This window comes from Aquarana catesbeiana, linkage group LG04 (assembly GCF_042186555.1).
Source record: "Aquarana catesbeiana isolate 2022-GZ linkage group LG04, ASM4218655v1, whole genome shotgun sequence".
Lineage (NCBI taxonomy): Eukaryota > Metazoa > Chordata > Amphibia > Anura > Ranidae > Aquarana > Aquarana catesbeiana.
This window is the reverse complement of record NC_133327.1, coordinates 164,978,948-165,002,910: the sequence shown is the minus strand read 5'-3', so window position 1 is coordinate 165,002,910 and position 23,963 is coordinate 164,978,948. Positions and strand designations below refer to the sequence as shown.

Below are 23,963 nucleotides of genomic sequence, written 5' to 3'. Positions count from 1 at the left end.
CTAACCCTAGCACTTTTCTGGGAGGGTGCTACATATCCCCTCCTCTCTTGGTGCTCTGACCTGGAATGACACCCTCCCCCCAGTAGCAGACTCCCCCTTCTCTCAGTGCTGTTTGTCAGCTTTCCCTTCTCCCTCTCTGGCCACCGCTGCTTCTGAAGATCCGTATCAGGAAGTGGGGGTGGGGGTGGGGGATTTGGTCCTTACTTACATAGTTAATGAGATCAAAAAAAGACTCAAAATCATAAAGCGAAGTAAAAAAGGTGTCAGTTGTCAATACTTATTTTTATTTAAGCGTTATTCAGGACATGATTAGCAATGTATTTGACAGCTAGCATTGTTTCTTCACAGGTTTCTACAATCTCGGATTCAGGCAGTATGAAGCCGTATTTTCCAGTGTCACGCAGCTCAAATGTGAAGGAATATTTAATTCCAGTATCATAGGCCCAGTCATCTGATCCTCCAGAGGAAAGATCTAAAATAAAAAAGTAAAGAATGGAAAATATTGCACAGTTACTACAGCATATTAACTCTAATAATACAAATACTATTATATGTACAATAATGTACAACCTTTAATGCATGCCGGTTTGCCACTAGAGATGTAACCATTCATTCATACTTCAGATTGCATCAACTCACCAGATGTACAGTAGAGCTGAAATCTGGTAGTGATTAAAGAAAAATAAATTGTGTAGCTTTCACTTGCTGATGATCTTGGAATTCCCCATGCAATCCTATCTTCCTTTCTATCCACCTCTGTGCCCATGAATACATCAGGTGAAGGGAGCTGGGCTCCTACTATTGGTGGCCGGCAGGTAATGCAGTAGTTGGCCTGGGTACATGTGCAACTTCCCTACCCCCTCTAAACCAAAAGGTTGCGTGTACGCTTCATCTGCTATGCTGCTGGTTGAAACCATGTCTGCCTCTGGTGAACTAGTCAAAGAATTTCAATATAAACAAAAAATGTGCACACCATTTTAAGGCTCACTATAGTGAAAATACTGTATTCTGATAACTCTATGCAGTGGCGTCACTAGGGTTGGTGAGGTAAAACATGGTGTCACACCCCCTCTAATAATTTTGCATATGCAGTGCAACTGGAATGCAGTGTGGAAAGCCACATGTGAACATGGCTTTCCCTCACCGCATTCTAGTGTGAAAAACTCTAAATATGTGAAGCAGTCCTATGCAAGCCTGGAATAGTGGAGCTGGGGAACTCTCTCAGGGCCTGTTTACATTGGTACATGGTCTGGAAAAACCGTGTTCCCTACATGTTTCCCACACTGCATTCCAAACACATTGCCCTTGCAATCTGCAGTGAGTGTCAATGCAAGGTTCAGGACACCCCAAATGCAGGTCGCAACTGCAGTGTGTTTGCCCCAACCGGATCACATGGTACAGAAGTACCATGTGATCCAATTGAAGTTAATTTCCAAAACTAGGGTATGCCCTACTTTTGGTGTGGTTGTGATTTTAGCCCATTTGAAATGAAGGGGCTGAAATTGCACTGCACCGGACTCAGATCACATGGGAATCGCGCAGCACGTTCCTATGCGATTCATAGTGTAAATGAGCTCTCAAGCTGTGAAAAATAAACAATGAACCAAGTTAAAAAAGAGCCATAAACAAAGCATTTATATTAAAAACAAAAACGTTAAAGTGGAGTTCCACCCACATTTTACACTCCTCACCATGCAGCACTTGTGCATGCTCAAAATGAATTGGCAATTTATTATTATTTTTTCTGTTCACGCGTTGCCATTTGTCATTTCCGGCTTTGCAGTGGCTCCTGGGAGATCATGACATGACATGGCACTGCTCCCGTAACATTTAACGTCTATGGAAAATCTTGGTCAGCTTGACATGGCATGGCTCCAGTAACATTTAACATTGGCATCTATGGAAAATCTTGGTTAGCTTGACATGGCACTGCTGATCAAGATTTTCCATAGAAGCTAATGTTAAATGTTACTGGAGTCATGCCATGTCAAGCTGACCAAGATTGCACCGCTCCAGGTGGGACTTTGTTAAACAGCGGCCGGCGTCTCAGCTATAATCGGTGATAGATCCCCTCTCTGTCTGCCCTGGCCGGCTGTCCTCCCCATTCAGGTGTATTATGCGCACTGCTCTTTGTTGTAATAAATAGGTTTATATCTATTTTTTTTTTTATCTGACAAATTGATTTGAATACATGTTAAATCATAACTGAACACATTTTAGCAGCACAGAAGTAAGATCTGCATGGCAGCAAACTATTAATGAATACACTAGTATCTGGTTTGCTAAAGATATGGAGAATATTCACAAAATAAATTGTGTGAGTATGGATATTAATGGATATATTGGAATATTCACTTCCATTAACCAATCATGTGAAAAGTCAATTCCCATTTCCATATTTCATCTGTACATGATTGGGTAATTGAAGGGAATATTCACACAATTTATTTTGTGAACATTCTCAACTACTTTAGTAAATGAGCCTTACTACCTTACAGTTACAGTCATATTTAGTTTATGAATTATGGGATATTAGGGTTATACCTTGTGTAATTAATAGCAACATAAGCGCAAGTGAGATTTAACTTACAGATGGTTTTACCTCCGGGACCATAGGTATAAGTGGTTCCATACAAGGATGATAAAGTATTAACTGCACCTTCTGAGAGAGCAAGCTAAGATTTAAAAAAAAAAAAAACATTGTTAGAATAGCATTCTATAGTTACAGCATATAATTTCATTTGATAACATCTAATTTTATATCATCAGCATTGTAATAGTAATACAAACAACAGTTACTTTTGACAATCCAAAATAAGCTTACGTGAAAAATTTTAGTACTGCCTATCAGCTGGTTATCTCTTTCCACAACTTTCTGGATTCCTTGCATGGTTTTCAGCTTATCCTATCCTGATATCTTTGTGTTACTCTAGGGCCAGTTCACATGGGGAATCGCACAGCAACGCAATTCACAAGCAGTTCAGTGAAATTGCACCACACTGCACCAAAACAAAAGTATGCATTCACTACTTTTGGAAACTCACTGCAACCGCATTGCATGGTACTTCTGTACCATACAATCCGGTGCTGGCAAATGTGCTGTGCTTGTGACCTGCATTTGGGGTGTCATTAACTTAATATTGACTACCCACTACAGAACTGCAGTGTGTTTTGAACATGGTGCAGGAAACACACACCAAATGCAGGTTTCTGGCACCGCATTTGGAGTGAACTGGCCCTCACAAGGACTATAAAACCCATGGTACCTTGCTGCCTACAAGCAGAAATGATGTGCAGTGTTTCCTGTACTAACTGTGCCCCCTGTAATTCAGGAGGCAGGTCCTGTGCAATGTGCAACACAGCGGTGCATATTTAATGGATATAGTGAATATGTGTTACAAAATTCAAAGAAGCAAATGTATGAGGGTCTTGAAAAAATGTTTTGAAACTTCAACGTCATTCAGATTAATAGCAGTAGGCTAGAAATTATTGAAATTAAAGGTACAGTAATACCTCGGAGTGCGAGTAACGCGGTTTATGAGCGTCTCACAATACGAGCTATTATTTTTTTTAAATCCTGAGTTTGTGAGCGTTGTCTCGCAAAACAAGCAGGATTTAAGCCTCTGGGGTGTGCAGTACCGCATCTGGTCGGAGGTGCGGGGGCACCGGTGACACTCTGAGCCGTTCGGAGCCTTTCGGAGCCGCTCAGTTTCCAAGCCTCTCTGAATGCGTCCTAGCAGCTCCAAGTGCTCTCCGAGTGTTTCTGAATGGCTCCTGCGCCCCCTCACCTCTGGTTACATGTGGTACTGCATACACTAGCAGTGCCACTGGAACAGATTATCTGAGTTTCCATTATTTCCTATGGGGAAACTCGCTTTGATATACGACTGCTTTGGATTACAAGCAGTCTTCTGGAACGAATTATGCTCATAATCCAAGGTACCACTGTAGTAATAAATATATGATTTTAAATGTTGATTTTCCATATAGTAAACTTTAGGGCATCCACACCACTGCCTGGTTGATTTGCACTTCCCCTATTGGTGGAGGTGACACTCCCAGCAGCCGGATGCTCTCCCGTAGGCTCCAGAGGCAGAAGAACTCATGGGGACCAGTGCCCAAGAAGATAAGAAGCAGGGAAAAATGTCTAGTCAGGAAATTGACTAGAAATTTGCTTTGCTCATAAAGGAAACTGGGATTTTAATCCAGGATGGCTTGGAATCCAGACTGAGGCGTAAGGTGAATGATTCACAATGCACTTTTTAAATTATATTTTTTTCCTAGAGTTGGACTTTAACTTTCTTTGTCAATTTGCATGTATTAGATGTAGTTGATGTACCCAAATCCCCTGCACTGCAGCATGCATGCTCTGGTTTGTGCTAGGTAACTAAATATTTTAGTTGAGCTAATTGTGTTAGCCTTTTATCAAAAAATTTGCCTATACTCCAGAAATTCTGAGCCAGAGAATTAACAGCCCTTTATTCACAAAAGAAAAACATATCAAGTTAGAAACATACCTAGAATCATATCAGATTTTTGCTCTCTTTGTGTTTCTAACATGGATTGCAAAAAAAATGAAGTGACCTCGTATAGAAGAGATAAACAGCACCCCTTATTCCACAACTTATTAGAACTACGTATCCTCCAGAAACAGTTGGCTGTTATGCAAGCCTTAAACTTACTACACTTTTTCAGAAATGCTGCATCTTCCAAGAGAACAATATTTATAAAGTCTAGTCTATATAATGTAATACTCACCAGTTCATTATAGTCCTTTGCTTGTTTATTTGTGTAGGAGTAAGGGAAGAGAAGCATCTGAGAATAGGAGTGAATAGTCAGGTAAGCCTTGATAGAGGAAAGATTAGAACGGATAAAGTCACCAAGAGCTCTGGTTTCACTCTCTGATTCAAAAGTTGTACCACAATAAACTTCGCTGCAAGGGCTTGATGTTGCTCCATTAGCTTAAGAGATAAAGAAATCAGTTTTACTAAAGTTTTATTTTATTATGTATTGCATGCATTTACAGTTATGTAGAAAGAAATATAACAAGTTCTACTTTGCTCACAAACAATATCAAACTTAAGAAGTATTTTCCAGCATGTAGCATTGTTGAACACTTGAAGAATCACTGGGCAAAATACAAAGTTATTGTGTACTAGATTGTAAAAAAAAAAAATATTAGGTACTATGAGAAGATACTGTATATTTTGAAAGGCTTATCAATAAGATAAAGTTTAGAGAGAGAGATTATTTTGTAGATAAGCTAACAGTTAATTTATTATTTAAAATGTAAATTAACAGGTACATTTGTAGTTTATTATATTAAATAAATGTCATCTAGTGTTCATTTTCACATTATAAAGTGGACAGTTATGATTCTGTAAGCCTCAGGTTACATTTTCCTGAATGTAAACCCCACTGGAACAATATACAGTATAACTTCAACGCTCACTTAAATTTTTTTATATTGTTCTGTCACCCAGGGTGCTCTGTGCAATACCAACTGCACAGAGGAGTTAAGTATAACATGTTTGTTATTTAAAAAAAAAAAAACGAGCCTTTACAATCACTTTAAGTTGATAAAGGTTTGGGGGTACTATTATACTACTACAACTACTATTGCTACACTTCTAGTTTTAATTCCTAAAAAGTAGTGACAAACAAATCTCTATGACCCAAGCTGGGCTAATTTGCAGACGATAGGCAAAATAGGCAAAGTAGACAAAATATCTGTGTCTCCAGTCCACCTGCGCAGTATCTGGATTTTAAGTGGGTTTCTCTGGAATTTCTTGCCTAGCTCTTTTCTGTTACCCACACTATGCAGCATCAGTCAGTAAGAACTGTGTCATTGGGTACAACAGAGCAGAGCAAATATGAAAAGATGCTTGTGTCAATTCCATATTCTTTAAGTCTGAGAACATGCAGACAAACAGTGAAGGATATAATACCACTGAACATTAGAAAACCACCCTCTCAGTTGCATATAAAAATATAAACTTTGGATAATGCTTTATGGATAGTAGGAGGAGTTGGAGCAGGAAGCTGGTATAATTAATAGTGGTGACATCTTCCTGCACTACTGAGACACAATAATGGCAAAAAGGACACATGAACCCTGTGTGTAGCCTCCAGAGAAATTTCTACAACAGCCTGAAGGGCCTGCGGCGCCCTGGGATCCCTGGTATGAACAATTTTCAATCTATTACTAGCATCTGGTCTGTATGGGGCCTCACCTGAGATGCAGAGGGCTGCTTAACTCATGAAGCGGAACTTTACTCTCTCAAGCAAAATTAATTATTCGTAATCCATATACTGCTAGCATTAGTAAATAGATAGGAAAGTGTATCGTATATATTTGTTTTAAACTTTTTTTTTTTTTTACATTTCTTCAGTTACTTCCTGGTTTCCCTGCCCATGAAAATTATGTTGTACATCCCAGGATTCATCATGAGGGAAGGAAGGGTTTGCTGAGCTAAGCACACCCTCCTGCCTGTATGCCCGAGCTAAGGAAAAATGGATTCCAGGAAGTAAATACTACATAAATCATCTGCCCTTACTCAAGATGGCTGCAGCCAGAAATGCTTGGGGTTGTTTTTTCAAATGATTAATAGGACAAATAGAGATGGTGAATCTCCCTAACAGTGACACAGACAGCAATAAAAACCTGAAAGGTGTTATAATCTTTGCAAAAAAAGTTTTGCCTCTAGTTAAGTGATTGTAAGGGTTTTTTTTAAAAAAAAAAGAACAAACATATCATACTTACCTCCACTGTGCAGCTCATTTTGCACAGAGTGGCCCCGAACCTGCTTTTCTGGGGTCCCCCGGTGGCTTATCTTGCAGGCGCGCTCCTGAGTCCAGCATTCGCCTTCCATAGACGCCGAATGCAGGACTTGGCCACACCCCCCGGTGCCCGTGTCATTGGACTTGATTGACAGCAGCGGGAGCCAATGGCTACGCTGCTATCAATCTATCCAATCAAGAGCCGAGAACCTCAGACAGAGAGACAGCGCGTCCCCATAGGTCAAGTTCCAGGGCTCAGGTAAGTAAAATGGGGGGCTGGGGGGTCGGTCACTGCCAGGTGTTTTTTCACCTTAATGCATAGGATGCATTAAGATGAAAAAACATGTAGGTTTACAACCCCTTTAAGTGCCCAGAATTGTTTTTGCAGATGTCGTTAGGGTAAAGGAGAATCTATTTGTCAAATTGCTACTAAGCTGAGACAGTTAGCAGCACCCTGCAGATTTGGGTCATTCCAGTCTGGGCTTTTTTGATATTTCTCACATGCATGTTCAAATTAGAATTTTTTTGCTAGGAAATTACTTAGAACTCACATATTTTCTGAAAGCAGAGTCCCTGGAAAATAAAATGATGGTTGTTTTTCATAACTTTTTATGTTTCACAATATTTGCACTTTTTATCAATCGCAAATTTTCAGGAAAAATTCATTTTGAAGCACACAAACACATTATAATGACCAACTTTTTGGTAAGATTTAAAAAATGATGTTGTGTTGAGTAAATAGACACCAAACATATCAAGGTTTAAAATTGCACACGCCTGTGAAATGGCAACAAACTACTGTGCCTAAATTTATCAATAGACAATGCTTTAAAAGCTTTTACAGGTTATCAGTTTAAACATGAGCTCTGACACTAGAATTATTGCTCTGACTTTGACGTTCACAGTGATACCTCACATGCATGGTGCAATCACTGTTAACATATACAGCATCTCACAAAAGTGAGTACACCCCTCACATTTTTTCATTTTTTTTAGTACAGTATATCTTTTCATGTGACAACACTGAAGAAATTACACTTTGCTACAATGTAAAGTAGTGAGTTTACAGCTTGTATAACAGTGTAAATTGGCTGTCCCCTCAAAATAACTCAACACACATCTACTAATGTCTAAACTGCTGGCAACAAAAGTGAGTACACCTCTAAGTGAAAATGTCTAAATTGGGCCCAATTAACCATTTTCCCTCTCCGTTGTCATGTGACTCGTTAGTGTTACAAAGTCTCGGGTGTGGGAGAAGGTGTTTTAAATTTGGTGTTATCGCTCTCACTCTCTCATACTGGTCACTGTAAGTTCAACTTGGCACCTCATGGCAAAGAACTCTCTGAGGATATAAAAAAGAATTGTTGCTCTACATAAAGATGGCCTAGGCTATAAGAAGATTTCCAAGACCCTGAAACTGCAGCATGGTGGCCAAGACCATACAGAGGTTTAACAGGACAGATTCCACTCAGAACAGGCCTCACCATGGTCGACCAAAGAAGTTGAGTGCACGTGCTCAGAGTCATATCCAGAGGTTGTCTTTGGGAAATAGACGTATGAGTGCTGCCAGCATTGCTGCAGAGGTTGAAGGGGTGGGGGGTCAGCCTCTCAGTGCTCAGACCATACACCACACACTGCATCAAATTGGTCTGCATAGCTGTCGTCACAGAAGGAAGCCTCTTCTAAAGACAAGAAAGCCTGCAAACAGTTTGCATAAGACAAGCAGACTAAGGACGTGGATTACTGGAACCATGTACTGTGGTCTGATGAGACCAAGAAAAACTTATTTGGTTCAGATGATGTCAAGCATGTGTGGCGGCAACCAAATGAGAAGACAAGTGTTCCAACATGATAACGACCCCAAACACACCTCCAAGATGACCACTGCCTTGCTAAAGAAGCTGAGGGTAAAGGTGATGGACTGGCCAAGCATGTCTCTGAAAATATGGAAATTTGGAGATTTTCACTTAGGGGTGTACTCACTTTTGTTACCAGCGGTTTAGACATTAATGGCTGTGTGTTGAGTTATTTTGAGGGGACAACAAATTTATACTGTAATGTCGCGTACGCACGGTCGGACTTTCTGGCAGGAAAAGTCAGACGGAATCTTCTCATTGGACATTCCGATCGTGTGTGGGCCTCATCGGACTTTTTTTTTTGAAAATTCTGACAGACCTAGAAATAGAACATGTTTTAAATCTTTCCTACGGAATCGATTCCTATCGGGAAAACCGCTCGTCTGTATGATGTTCCGACGGACCAAAAACGACGCATGCTCTGAAGCAAGTACGAGACGTAAGCTATTGGCTACTGGCTATTGAACATCCTTTTTCTAGTCCCGTCGTATGTGTTGTACGTCACCGCGTTCTGGACGGTCGGACTTTGGTTGGACTTTAGTTTGACCGCGTGTAGGCAAGACCGCTTGAATGGAAATCCCCGGTGTTCCATTAGAGAAACCTTCGGAGTTTAGTCCGCCGGCAAAACCGGTCATATGTATGGAGCATTATTCAAGCTGTACACTCACTACTTTGCATTGTAATAAAGTATAATTTCTTCAGTGTTGTCACATGAAAATATATAATAAAATATTGACAAAAATGTGAGGGGTGTACTCACTTTTGTGAGATACTGTACAATAGCAAAAGCGCATGTAGGTCCTGCACGGACCTACATGCGCTTTTGCTATTGTGCAAAATCCTTGTTGCTTCTGGCTTCATTCATCACAGAGAAGGGGGAGAAACTGATGTTCCCCTTTCTCCTCTGTGGGCAGCTGGCCCAACTGCTTACATTAGACATGATTTACATGTCTGAAGGTCCAGTCACCATTTAGTTCAGTGTGCACCTGGATTTTACATCTCCATGTATAGGTACAGCTTGTATAACGGTGTAAATTTGCTGTCCCCTCAAAATAACTCAACACACAGCCATTAATGTCTAAACCACTGGCAACAAAAGTGAGTACACCCCTAAGTGAAAATGTCCAAATTGGGCCCAAAGTGTCAATATTTTGTGTGGTCACCATTATTTTCCAGCACTGCCTTAAGCCTCTTGGGCAAGGAGTTCACCAGAGGTTCACAATTTGGCACTGGATATAAAAGGAAAAAACACACTGTGGGAGCCCCCAAAGCTGCATAACCCAAATGTATACAAAAAAAATAGGAAGTTTCCCCTGGGGTTTTTAGCAGCAGAGAATTTGTACAAAAAATAGTAGATGTAAAAAATCATTTAACAGTAATAATTTCAAATGAACAATAATAAATCATCCATATACGTAGTGCGACAAAAAAACAAACATGGAACATCACTCATAGCAAGGAACACCCTATGTACAAGCATGGTTTGCCAATTGTATTTATGACGTGTGTATCCACATGAAAAACCCTGATGCATTTCGACCCTTGCGATTTTTCGGTCTCTTCAGGGGGATTTATATTCTAGGAAAATATCAAAGTATCTAATTAAAGTCATTGGACGATATAAAAAATGTGTAAGTATAACATTTCGAATTGAGCAAAATTATATCTCCATACACATAGAGGTATAGTTACCAATGGGTAGATGAAGACATGAAGATGTATCGCACAAACTAGCATTGCAGGATTGTAGTTGTCCAAAAGATCCCAACGCGGCCACACATCCCCCCGCATCCTCTGGGTGGGCGCATAGTCCACCGAGCTTGCAAGGGGCCACGTTCTAGGACCCGGAGAGGAGGATGGGGGGTAAAACACTTGCAGATGGACATGCAAAGATTTTTTGTAAGTAGTCATTTAGATAATATAGGAGGAGTGTATAGAAGTGCTTGGCAGCTGTAGGCTGGTTGTTATTCGATCACTAGTGCATTCATGTTATAGAAAAATTAATTAAGTTATACATAACATAGCGTAGTTTGTTTGTTAGTTGGATTGGTTATAAAAAGGGTTGGCTAGCAGTGAAAAACGGTTGGTTGGGGGATTGGGTGTAGTGATGTGATTAGTGAAGTGAAAATTCACTGATGATGGGACAAAACAAGCGTAAAAGTGAAAAAACAAAGAAAAAAAAAAAACACTAAAAACTGAAAAACAAGTGTTAAAAGTGTAAACAATTGTATATGTGAAGTGACAAGAAAAAGGGGAATAGGTTGAATAAAATGAAATGCTGGAAGTGAGATGGATTTGGGTGCCAAAAAGCAAGTGATGTGACACTGAATAGTATATATGGTACGTAAGGTAAGAGGATATAACTAGGGTTTTTACTGCATAGGGATAATGGTGTAAGGTGAAGAAAATCACGATGTTGGAAAATGAAGATAAATGGGAATAACACAAGTACATAGATTAGCCAGTCAAACAGCATTCCAAAAAGCTGTACTTACCAAGCACTCCATCAGTTTTGTATTAATATATGACAGCATTACCAGGGGACACTTCAGGATCTCCTGGGAACTGTGGGGTTTTAAAGTGTCTGCATGATTGTCCATTGTCTGCAGGTGTCAGGCCCCTCCCCATCCACCCTCCCAATGGGTCTGCGGCGCCAAAAAGGCGTCGTCCACGTGGTTCCCTCGGCGTTCTGGAAGGCATGGCCCCGGCATGAGCCGTCGCCTCCGAAGCAAAAGCGCGACGTCATAGACAGTCTGGTGACAATCACGGGACGCCACCGGCATGGAGAGGGCTCCCCACAGTGGCCCAGGGGGGCACTCAACTGTAGGGAAACACGCATTGGGGAGAATCGCAGAATGCATCCGCGTCTCCCCACCGTGCTGGGAAGCGGGGAGGAAAAGAGGCACCCACCTAATGTCGCAGGGCTGAACACAGCGGCCCGCACAGGGAGGATGGACAAAGTGAAACACTGCAATGCATGCAAAATGATAAACAAAATAAAATGTATTTATAAAATGATTTACAAATATTCGTATATAGGTATAGTTGGCAATGGAGTCCTCTTCCACTCCTCCATGACAACACGGAGCTGGTGGATGTTAGAGACCTTGCGCTCCTCCACCTTCCGTTTGAGGATGCTCCACAGATGCTCAATAGGGTTTAGGTCTGGAGACTTGCTTGGCCAGTCCATCACCTTTACCCTCAGCTTCTTTAGCAAGGCAGTGGTCATCTTGGAGGTGTGTTTGGGGTCGTTATGATGTTGGAATACTGCCCTGCAGCTCAGTTTCCGTTGGCATTCATGGTTCGCTCAATGAACTGTAACTCCCTAGTGCCGGCAGCACTCATGCAGCCCCTGACCATGACTCTCCTACCACCATGCTTGACTGTAGGATAGACACACTTGTCTTTGTACTCCTCACTTGGTTGCCGCCACACACGCATGACATCATCTGAACCAAATAAGTGGTCATCTTGGAGGTGTGTTTGGGGTCGTTATGATGTTGGAATACTGCCCTGCGGCCCAGTCTCCGGAGGGAGGGGATCATGCTCTGGTTCAGTATGTCACAGCAGATGTTGGCATTCATGGTTCCCTCAATGAACTGTAGCTCTCCAGTGCCAGAAGCACTCATGCAGCCCCAGACCATGACACTCCCACCACCATGCTTGACTGTAGGCGAGACACACTTGTCTTTGTACTCCTCACCTGGTTGCTGCCACACATGCTTGACACCATCTGAACCAAAAAAAAAGTATCTTGGTCTCATCAGACCACAGGACATGGTTCCAGTAATCCATGTCCCTAGTCTGCTTGTCTTCAGCAAACTGTTTGCGGGCTTTCTTGAGCATCATCTTTAGAAGGGGCTTCCTTCTGGGATGACAGCCATGCAGGCCAATTTGATGCAGTGTGTGGCATATGGTCTGAGCACTGACAGGCCCCCCACCCCTTCAATCCCTGCAGCAATGCTGGCAGCACTCATACCTCTATTTCCCAAAGACAACCTCTGGATATGACGCTGAGCACGTGCACTCAACTTCTTTGGTCAACCATGGCGAGGCCTGTTCTGAGTTGAACCTGTCCTGTTAAACCGCAGTATGGGCTTGGCCACTGTGCTGCAGCTCAGTTTCAGGGTCTTGGCAATTTTCTTATAGCCTAGGCCATCTTTATGTAGAGCAACAATTCTTTTTTTCAGATCCTCAGAGAGTTCTTTGCCATGAGGTGCCATGTTGAACTTCCAGTGACCAGTATGAAACAGTGAGAGTGATAACACCAAATTTAACACACCTGCTCCCCATTCACACCTGAGACCTTGTAACACTAACGAGTCACATGACACCAGGGAGAGAAAATGGCTAATTGGGCCCAATTTGGGCATTTTCACTTAGGGGTGTACTCACTTTTGTTGCCAGCGGTTTAGACATTAATGACTGTGTGTTGAGTTATTTTGAGGGGACAGCAAATTTACACTGTTATACAAGCTGTACACTCACTACTTTACATTGCAGAAAAGTGTCATGTCTTAAGTGTTGTCACATGAAAAGATATAACAAAATATTTTCAAAAATGTGAGGGGTGTACTCACTTTTGTGAGATACTGTATTGTTCCAGAAATGGGTAGCCTTAGCCTTTATCCCTGTGGTACTACAAGTGTCAGCAAGATGACTACCAGCAACGATTTCTGTATACAGTGTTCAAAAAACTCCTTCTGTAGTGCAGTGTCCCTGTTCCCTGCAAATGGGCCCAATCCTGCGATCAAGGCCAAACGAAGGTCCTGGAACAGACAGGTTCGCTTGGCAACCTGACTGGTCACCTCAAACTGGAACGATTCACCGTCGGTGCAGGTGCACCTCGATATGCACCTGGGATCCCCCTCTCTCAGGCTGGATGTCCCGACTGGCAGCAGAGACCAGAATCGTGCAGAGAGATCATCTGAGAGACAGCACCTCTCCCTCAGGTCTGGTCTCTTTTCTCTCTCATCGCTGACTGAACTTTTTCTCAGGACACAAAATGGAGTCTTTTACTTTCCTGTCACGAGAGCATCCTGGGCTTTTTGTAGTTCCTTCCTGAATACCAGGCTATAGAGCCACTTTGTGAGGGAACTGCATGTCCCAGAATCCATTGCAGCTGCTTCTTGCAGCTTAGTACAGTTTCTCTGATTGGCTGCTGTAACTGTGCCTTTAATTGGCTTATTTCTTCCTGCCAATAGGGGCACAAGAGAGGCTACTGAATGCACAGCTCTGTGTGTGTCAGCTCATATTACAACAAACTCAGTCAGTGAACAGGGAGAAGGAGGGGGGGTGAAAATTCCCCTTGCAGCTGCTGGCAGGCAGCTCTCCCTAACTCAAGCTGGAAAGCCTGTGTACATTGTTCCGGCTAGCTTGGCGGGCTGTGGGTTATAGAGTGAGACACCCGCTACACATGTGATCACTTTGACCAATCTCAGAGATCAATACAATTGTACACAATGAATGGCATTAATCAAAGCCATTTATTGTGTACAATTGTCATGTGATCTGCAGTGATTGGTCACCGTGATCACATGGTACCGGCAGCGGCCAGTACATAGATTAGTCATGCACTGTGTCTGGTGGACACAGTGGGTTACAGATCATGCCACAGTGTGGTCCATGGGGCATGGGCAAGGAGCGGTCCAGGGAGGATGTTATATGACGTCCACCCGGAACAACAAATGTCCCTCCCAGCCATCATTTGGCTTTAGACTGGGTAAAGAAGATAGTTTTGAAGCCTGATGACATGCAGATTTATGTAATCAGAAAGGATCAGACAAAACCCGGTTACTGCGTAATTGCTAACGTAAATATCCTGCTGCTGTTAGATACAGGAACAAAGGATTCCACATTGAATTCAATAACTTACAGTGCCCATTTTCATCATTACCCACTCCAGGAGACACTTACTACTCTAACAGGCTACAATAACATCTAAATTTCAGTGCTGGGTAAGGTAACATTAACTCTCACACCAAAATAAGCATTTCAGCAATTTTGCATTTTAGAGCAGAGCCAACCTATTAGGGCTAGACTTATTTCATGTACTGGGATTTAAAGCTCTGAATCAGACAGATGCTGAAATATACTTGATGGACAATGTCTGGAAAGAAAGATACCCACAGGCCTTTTTTCGAATAGATCACATTCATAAATGTTCTCATCATGCATTGCAGACCAGAAACCTGACAGATTTCAATACACATCTTGGACTTTTCTGCTTTGCATGCCTTTTGAACTGTGCTCAGTTCTGAGTTACTCCAAAAAAATAGTGGTCACAATTTTGGCAGGAATACCTGGTGTAACAATTTACTCGAGTGATACCTTTATCCATGCACCCTCACTGAAGGAACACAGTTTATTCTTTACTCAAGTTTTTCACAGATTGATGGAATACAACTTCACCCTAAACAAAGAAAAATGTGTTTTTGTGCAAACTTAGATGGCCTTTTAGGCCGCAGACTCTCACCGCTAGGTATACAACATTTGCAATCCAACATAGATGCTATACACAAGTTACCTGAGACAAAAAATAAAGCAGAGCTTGCTTCATTTCTTGGATTCACAAACTATTATTTAAAGTCTGTAGCTATCTGTGCTAAAAGCACAACACCTTTACATGCCTTGGTCCAAAAACAAGCAGAATGGCAGTGGACAAAAGCCTGCTTAAAGGCTGTACACTTTTTTTGAAGCACTGTCTAGCATCCGCACCAACACTTCTCCATTTTTCACCAAATGCGTCAACGTTTGTCCCTTGTGATACTTACACTATTGCTGAAAGTAGAACTATAGGCAAAACTTTTTTTTTCATTTTGGATAGAGCAAGGGAGGGTTATAAACCTTGTTAGATTTTTATTTCCCCATCTGTGTCCCATTACAGAGTTTTGCCTTTACTTCCTGTCTCATAGCCAAACAGGAAATGAGAGGAAATCCATGCAAATTAAGGGATTTCCATGGGGACCCCTAGGTCACCAGAACTAGTTTCCCCATTGGAAGATCTCCCCTCTATTACATTTCTTTGGATAACCCAAAATTTGGGATTTTCTTTTACTTTCACATTCAATGATCATAGTAAACATGACAGATAGAGAGGGTAAATCTCACTAACGGGGACACAGACAGCAATAAAAACTTACACGTGTTCTAATCCCTCTCCACCCTGTCCAAGACTAAAAACAAAGTTTCGCCTTTAGTCAGGGCCATCTTTATAACATCATGGGCCCCTGGGCAAAGTAATGCTATGGGGCCCCTACAAGCCTGCACAATTGACACACCTCACACTTGTACGCTCGCAGCCCCCCTCATACCTGTATGCTCACAGCCCCCCTCACACCTGTACACTCTCAGCCCCCTCACACCTGTACGTTCGCAGCCCCCCTCACACCTGTACGCTCTCAGCCCCCTCACACCTGTACGTTCGCAGCCCCTCTCACACCTGTACACTCTCAGCCCCCCTCACACCTGTACGCTCTCAGCCCCCTTGCACTACGTTAACAGCCCACCTCACACCTGTGTGCTCTCAGCCCCCCTCACACCTGTACGCTCGCAGCCCTCCTCACACCTGTACGCTCTCAGCCCCCTCACACCAGTATGCTCGCAGCCCCCTCGCACCTGTACGTTCAAAGCCCCCCTTCACACCTATATGCTCGCAGCCCCCCTTCACGCCTGTACGCTCTCAGCCCCCTTACACCTGTATGCTCTCAGCCCCCTTCACATGTGTATATATGACACACACACGTACACAGACACACATACACATTTACACAGACATACACATGTACACAGACACACACACATGTACACAGGCACACACACATATGTACACAGGCACACATACACACATGTACACAGGCACGCACACACACACACGTGTACACATGTACACACACACACATGTACACAGTTACACATGTACACAGACACACAGGCACACCCACACACACACATGTACACATACACACACATTTAAACAGACACACACACAAGTAAACAGATACACACAAATGTACACAGACACACATGTACACAGAAACACATACACACTCACAACCCCCCCTTACTTGTAGAACAGCCCTTACTTGTTAGGTGGTGTTCCTTGTCCCACTCCCAGCTCTTGTGCAGGACACACGAGGGGTGCACATGCCGGAATTTACCAGAGGGGGCCAGCAAAGAGCCCAATGTTAGCTCAATGACTCTCACACACCTTCCAAACTCCAGCGCAGCCACGGAGCTCTCCTGCACCCGCCCCTTCCTTCTCCCATCCCTGCCAGACAGCCGGGCCCTTCTAGATGCTCAGGCCCTTAGTGTATGGGCTCCATACCCCCCTGATGGTGGCCCTGCCTGCCGAACTGCCTGGGCCCACTAAACCTGACTCCCTTGCCCCACTGCTTCTTCTATTTGTCTGGGTCTGATGGGGCCCCAGGTGAACCTGGGGCCCCTGGGCAGGGCCCAGGTGTGCTCGCTCAGTACAATGGCCCTTCCTTTAGTTATACTTTATGTTGCAGTTTTATCACAAATTCACCAGGGGAAGGAACGTCTTGTCTCTTTTGCTTCTCAAGCTCTTTCCCAAGTTGAGCAAATATATTCTACAGGAGAATGTCAAACATTTCCCAAACAAACCACCAAAACATCAAATATACTGTTTGATAGCTTATGATGTGTACTGAAAATAGCCACAGGTGGCTACAGCAGGAGCCATACCCACTAAAGTTGTTATCATTATCTTGGAGGGATGATTCTCAAAGTGAGGTCTACAACTGGAAATCCTTTCCAAATACAGTCCACAATTTATTTAAAAAGAGTTTGAAACTTGTCTTAAAGGAGGTATGGGGTAAGTAAAAAAACAAACCTTAATACTTACCTCCACGCTGCAGCATCAGCACACATTTTAACACCAGAATACCATCCATAGGCCAGTGAAGGTGGTGAATGTTTTAACCACACATTTAAAAATGACCTAAAGACACATCTGCATGAGGTCTTGACTATATTCCTATCGCACACGTTTCTGGAAACAAGGTTCATCAATGGGGGTGCTGTAGAGATTACCAGCTGAATACTGGAAACATCAAGAAAGTGTACATATTCGCCAGCACACCAAGGATCTTCAATCACCATCCAAAGGTTTTTATTGTAAAAAGATCACATCACAAATACAAGTGCAACGTTTTGGAGTCACACAAGACAACTTCATCAGGCATGTAATGAAGGGTCCTACGTGGTTCCGAAATGTTGCACTTGTCTTTGTGACGTGATCTTTCTGCAATAAAAACCTTTGGACGGTGATTGAAGATCCTTGGTGTGCAGGTGAATATGTACATCTGCATGAGGGACTCCACTTCAGCAAAGCTATGACTATTATTCTACAACAGTACAGGTCAGCTGTCAATTAAAGTCAGTTAGCCAATGAGGAGAGGGGGCAGGGTCGAACCGCGGCTCCATGACTGAATGGACATACAGAGCTGAGGCTCATCTCGGGTGCCCCCATAGCAAGCCTGCTTGCTGTGGGGGCACTTGACAGTAGGGAGGGGCCAGGAGGGCCAACTAGGTACCCAAGAAGAGGAGATTCTGGGCTGCTCTGTGCAAACCCCCTGCACAGAACAGGATAGTATTAAATGTTTGTTATTTTTAAAGAAACAAAAAACAAGACTTTAGTATCACTTTAAAGCGGAGTTCCACGCAAAAGTGGAACTTCCGCTTTAAGCACTCCTCGCCCCCTTACATACCACATTTGGCATGTCATTTTTTTTGGGGGGGTGGGTACCTTCTTTCTAGTGGGACTTCCTGTCCCACTTCCTCCTTCCTCTTCTCCTCTGCCTAGGCGACTCCTTCTCTCGTCCTTGGCAGCCCCTCCATGCCAGCAATCTTTTGGGACACGTCACAAGTCCTGGAAGATTGCCTGGCCAATAGCGGAGCGCAGCGTGACTCACGCATGCGCAGTGCCCACCGACTGTGAAGCCGTAAGCTGTCACGGCTGGGTGCCCACAGTTGCTATGACAGCGCAGGGAAGAGGAAGGGGAGAGGAGCAAGGCTCCAGGAGCCCGCATTGCTGGACCGTGGGCCAGGTAAGTGTCTGTTTATTAAAAGTCAGCGGCTATACTTTTTGTAGCTGCTGACTTTTAATAAACTAAAAAATGGGTGGAACTCTGCTTTAAGAGCTTTAAGAGTTAGTAGGAGGAGTTGGACCATGTAGTTTGAGTGATTACTAATAAAGATGGTGATTTGTGAACAGTTTGTCTGCACTGCTAAGATACAATAGACATTTGTTAGAAAACTTACTGCCCCATCCTGCATCAAAATTTCTATTTGGATCAGTTCCAATGCAGTTTGTGTTCTTGTTGAGGGAGCGTGTTTTTCTCCACAGGCGGTCCTGTACCAAATACAACAGTGCTTAGTCATTATGAAATACGCATTTATTTATTTTTAACAATAAACACCAAATTTTATCTTACATTTGTCCAGGAATATGCATAGCCATCAACATTCAGGACAGGCAGAACATAGAAATCCAGTGTGTCAAGAAGGTTGGTAAATTGTGGATCAGAGCCATAAGAATTAACAGCCTTTTATTCACAAAAAAAAAGATAAATATACTGAGTTAGAAATACCTAGCATGTGGTATTTTTTCCTGTTATATGATTTTTATTGAAAAAAAAACAAAAAACGTTTTCCTTACATAAAAATACATGATACACAACACATACATTGAAATAATTACAATAAAACATACAGACATAAACATAGCCAGTAAAGGCCCATGAGGGCAATATTATACAATATTCAAATATGACAATAAATAAATAAAAAAAAAAGGGAAAAACCTTGTTCAATAAGTAGTATTCCTGTGCTATGAGTCTTATATTTAAAAATACCTCACTACAGAGCTTAGCTTGAATAAATTCCATTGGGGTACCCTGAATCGTGTACTATTTATGCTTTCTTAGATAATTGAAACAATGGATTATATGAGGAATAAGTTGCATCCCTGAATCCCCAATTTAGTAATTTGCATTTAGAATTTAAATTTAGAACTTTGCCTAAAGAGGAACTGCAGTCTCCACACATAATTTGTAATAAAAACTTCTTTGCCATTCTGAAGCTTCCCTTGAACCAATTTGCATATTATTTCATATATACTGTGATTCTGTACTTGCCAAATATGCTTCAGAAATCTCCCTCCACTGAGTCTGGCTACATCCATTTTAACTGTGGGCAGCCGAAGCTGCTGTCTATTCACTTCCTGAATTAACACAGACACACAAGAGGCACACCTCCAGCTCTACAGCTCTCATTGGCCCTCTTATGACTCACCCCCCCCCCCCTCTTCCTGGCAAAGTCTCGGGAGAGTGAGAGAGAGATCTATGCATGATGTCATAAGCCTAGGCTTTTTATCAGACAAGAAACAGGAAGTGGGCTGTATAAGGTATTTACTGGCAGAAAAAAAAATGTTTTGCTATCCAAAGTTAAAACAACAAGGGCAGAAGATTTATTAGATGGAAAGATGAAAAAATGACTGAAGTTACAAATACTGTAGCCGCTGACTTTTAAAAAACACATAATTACTGGTCCATGGAGTCCAGCGCTGTGGAGCACTGATGCTGACATCTTGGATTTGGGAGATGCTTGCGACTTTTTGATAATTCACAGCTGGCTCCCCATTCTGCATAGGCAAGATCACAAGGTAAGGAAAGACTGATCCTGCAGCCTTCTGAGATGGCTTATCCTAAGAGGCTGCAGGTGGGGCAAGGGGCTGTAACCTGAGATGATGTCCACCTATGGAAGTGGGAAAGGGTACCTGTCACAAAAAGAGGCCCTCTCCCTGAAAAAAAACCCTTTCAAATGTGTAAAAGGCAGAGGGAGAGGATGAGCAGTGTGTTCAGCATATGTTTGAATGATTAAGATGCTAATTTTAAAGCAATACATTAAAAGAGCTAACCTCCTTTACAAACCACTGACAGAACGCAGGAGTGACCCATTCTCTGGCATGGAATCCACAATCCATGAAGATGGCATTTTTGCTGGCACCAGTTTTTCCAACCTAAAAATAAATGTATGCATACATAAATACAGTATATTTAAGCCGCCAGTCACAAGTACAGTTCCATGAACATCAACAATTCATGGTCAGCCCAGGGGATGTCTTTTTAGAATGTATTGCTGAGTAACTTGAACAGGAGAGGGGTTTAGGGTCACAGAATATTTCAAAACAACAGTAGCAATAACAGAACAGCTTCTCACTAATCTTCTCTATGCAGTCCTCTCCTAAAGGTGACAGGGAATGGGCAGTATATAAGACTCTATAAGAGCAGTCCCAGTCCACATAGCAACCTCTGGCACCTGGTTTCCTTCTAGCACTTGCACATACAAGCATCCACAACAAGGCCTTTACTCACAATGTCTCAGGAGCTGTCTGCCACCCAGCCTCCACAGGTAGATCCTCAGTGAGGGACATAAAATATCCTTCTCCAGACCAGGACCCTAGACCGACACACCAACTCCTGATGAGGACCAACCTTCAGTTTATGTCTCACAACTATATCCTAGAGGCAGCAGCCACAGGAGAACTGGGACCCTTCCTGTAGAGGACAGAGCACTCTGGAAAGGCCTCCCACACATTTATCACCTCCCTAGCCACCTTCTGGATTTCTTCCTTTCAGGAATTGGCTGCAGCATGATAAATATTCATAACTCGAGGGTTGACTCTTCTGCTATATCTTCTGGAAGCTTTGTCCAGATACAGGCAAGGGAAATCAATTCCCCAGCTTAGGAATCCCTCACCAGGAAAAAAAACAATAGATCCCTGCTTCACTGACTGCAGTGAAGCCAAAAACTAAATGTAGCATACATTTAACTGACAGGTACACGTGCTGTTTCATTCTTTGGATGTTTGTGTAGTCGCTCCTCCTCATCAGCATGTTCATCTTGCATGATGCAATGAAAACCATTTCTGACTTGCTCTGTATGAACTGTGCTGTCTGTCATAATGATGCAGTGGTTGAATGGGTATAGGAAAATTATTATAGAGGTTGTCAGGTACTGGACTGCAATCCGGCTGTTCTCTCTTGCAAGGAATAGCAACAATAATGTTATTTGGTTATTATTATTATTATAATACAGGATTTATATAGCACCAACAGTTTATGCAGCACTTTACAACATTAGACAGTAAAATTACAACACTTCCAGAGGATGCGAGGGGCTCTGGAGAAGTCCTGGAGGTGAGCGTGAGATGGTGACAAGGGAACTAGAGAGCAGGAGGTCTTGGGAGGAATAAAGAGAACGCTTTGATTGGTATTTTGAGACTAGGTTAATGATGTAGCTGGGGGCAGAGTTGTGGATGGATTGGAAGTTGTTGTTTAATATTTTGAATTTAATTTGTTAGGTAGAGCAGAAGCCAATGGAGGGATTGGCAGAGAGGGGTAGCAGACGCTGAGCGGTTTGTAAGGTGGATGAGCCTGGCAGCACCAAACATCATGGATTGCAGAAAACATGAAAGTGGCCACAGTGCACATGTTAATAAAACCATATATCCATTTATTGCACAACATAAGTAAACACTTACATTCAAGTAAATGCAGTTTTGCTTGAGCTTGGAACAGAAGAGAGCTGAGTGCAGCACAGCCAGTGAACTGGCAGGCGGCTGTCATGCAAAAGAATCCGGACCCACCAAAGGGATTTGAAGACAGCGGTGTCTATGGGCTCCTAGGACCAGAACAGCAGGCATGGGAAAGTAAAATGGATACAATGGATTTTAGAGGCCCTGCCTCTGATAAAGGAGGCAGGACCTTTGAAATTCATTGACAATGGCCTTTTACTTTCCCAAGCCTGTTGTCTTGGTCCTAGGAGCCCGTAGATGCTGCTCTCTTCACATCCTTTTGGGGAGTCCGGAATCTTTTGCATGACAGCTGCCTGTCAGTTCATTGGCTGTGCTGCACTCAGCTCTCTTCTTTTCCAAGCTCAAGCAGAACTGCATTTATTTCAATGTAAGTGTTTACTTATGTTGTGCAATAAATGGATATATGCTTTTATTAACATGTGCGCTGTGGCCACTTTCATGTTTTCTACAATCCATGATGTTTAGTGCTGCCAGGCTCATCCACCTTACTAACCGCTCAGTGTCTGCTACCCCTCTCTGTCAATCCCTCCATTGGCTTCCGCTCTACCTAACAAATTAAATTCAAAATATTAACAACTTCCAATCCGGAAGTCCGGAAACTTTTGCATGACAGCCGCCTGCCAGTTCACTGGCTGTGCTGCACTCAGCTCTTCTCTGTTCCAAGCTCAAGCAAAACTGCATTTATGTGAATGTACAGTAAGTGTTTTTATTTATGTTGTGCAATAAATGGATACATGCTTTTATTAACATGTGCTCTGTGGCCACTTTCATGTTTTCTGCATACCAACAAGGATCTTCCCAGAACTCAGGAACACTGCTGCACTGTAATTCAAGCTCTGACTCACCTTTCTACCCATCCCTCTGCTCATCCATCCCTGTGGATATCCTGCTCTCCCGCACTCCTGGTTAATAAGGCTGCTGGCTATGTCAACAAAGCTCATTCCATCCAGCTGGATCCCTGACCTTTCAGCTGCACCTGACTCTTCAGCTGCATCAGTCTCTTCCCCTCCATTACCAAGTACTTTTTCAGATATCTTCTCAATTTGCACACATACTGTACCACTATTATTATCACCATTGTTGTTATCTATAAGAAATCAATTCTGATGTGTCTGACTCTGAGCATAGAGGGATTACTTTTCTTTTTAAACATGACAGATTGAAGGGTGGATAGCGTATGTAATGCCGTGTACACGCGAGCAGACTTTCCGACAGACTTGGTCCGGCGGACCAGACTCCGGCGGACAATTCGATCGTGTGTGGGCTCCAGCTGACTTTTTTTCCCCAAAAGTCAGACGGACCTAGAAATAAAACATGTTTCAAATCTTTCCAATGGACTCGAGTCCGGTTGAAAAATCCGCTTGTCTGTATGCTAGTCCGACGGACTAAAATCGACGCTAGGGCAGCTATTGGCTACTGGCTATCAACTTCCTTATTTTAGTCCGGTCGTACGTCATCACGTACGAATCCTTCGGACTTTGGTGTGATTGTGTGTAGGCAAGTCCGTTCATTAGGAAAGTCCGTCGGAAGTCCGCCGAAAGTCCGTCGGATAGACCGTCGGACCAGTCCGGTCGAAAAGGCAAGAGATGACCAGGGAGTGAATTAGAAGCTTTGTGGTGTCATTGGTTAGGAAAGGGCATATCTTGGAGATGTTGCAGAGTTTGAGGGAGAAAGCTATGGACAGTGATTGTATGTGGGCCCGAAAG

General features: G+C 42.8%; 1 protein-coding gene across 1 annotated transcript in view; it reads right to left on the bottom strand.

Moving 5' to 3' along the window:
• Positions 1 to 263: 263 nt before the first annotated feature.
• Positions 264 to 23,963, bottom strand: part of LOC141139605 (carboxypeptidase B-like) — a 55,263-nt gene continuing 31,563 nt past the window's right edge. The window contains exons 6-11 of the mRNA XM_073625903.1: positions 20,578 to 20,679; positions 19,094 to 19,204; positions 18,921 to 19,011; positions 4,759 to 4,961; positions 2,591 to 2,675; positions 264 to 472 (exon numbers count right to left, since the gene is read on the bottom strand). Of these exons, the coding sequence (XP_073482004.1) occupies positions 288 to 472; positions 2,591 to 2,675; positions 4,759 to 4,961; positions 18,921 to 19,011; positions 19,094 to 19,204; positions 20,578 to 20,679 (777 nt within the window). The 3' untranslated portion in view covers positions 264 to 287. The remainder of the gene's footprint in view (positions 473 to 2,590; positions 2,676 to 4,758; positions 4,962 to 18,920; positions 19,012 to 19,093; positions 19,205 to 20,577; positions 20,680 to 23,963) is intronic.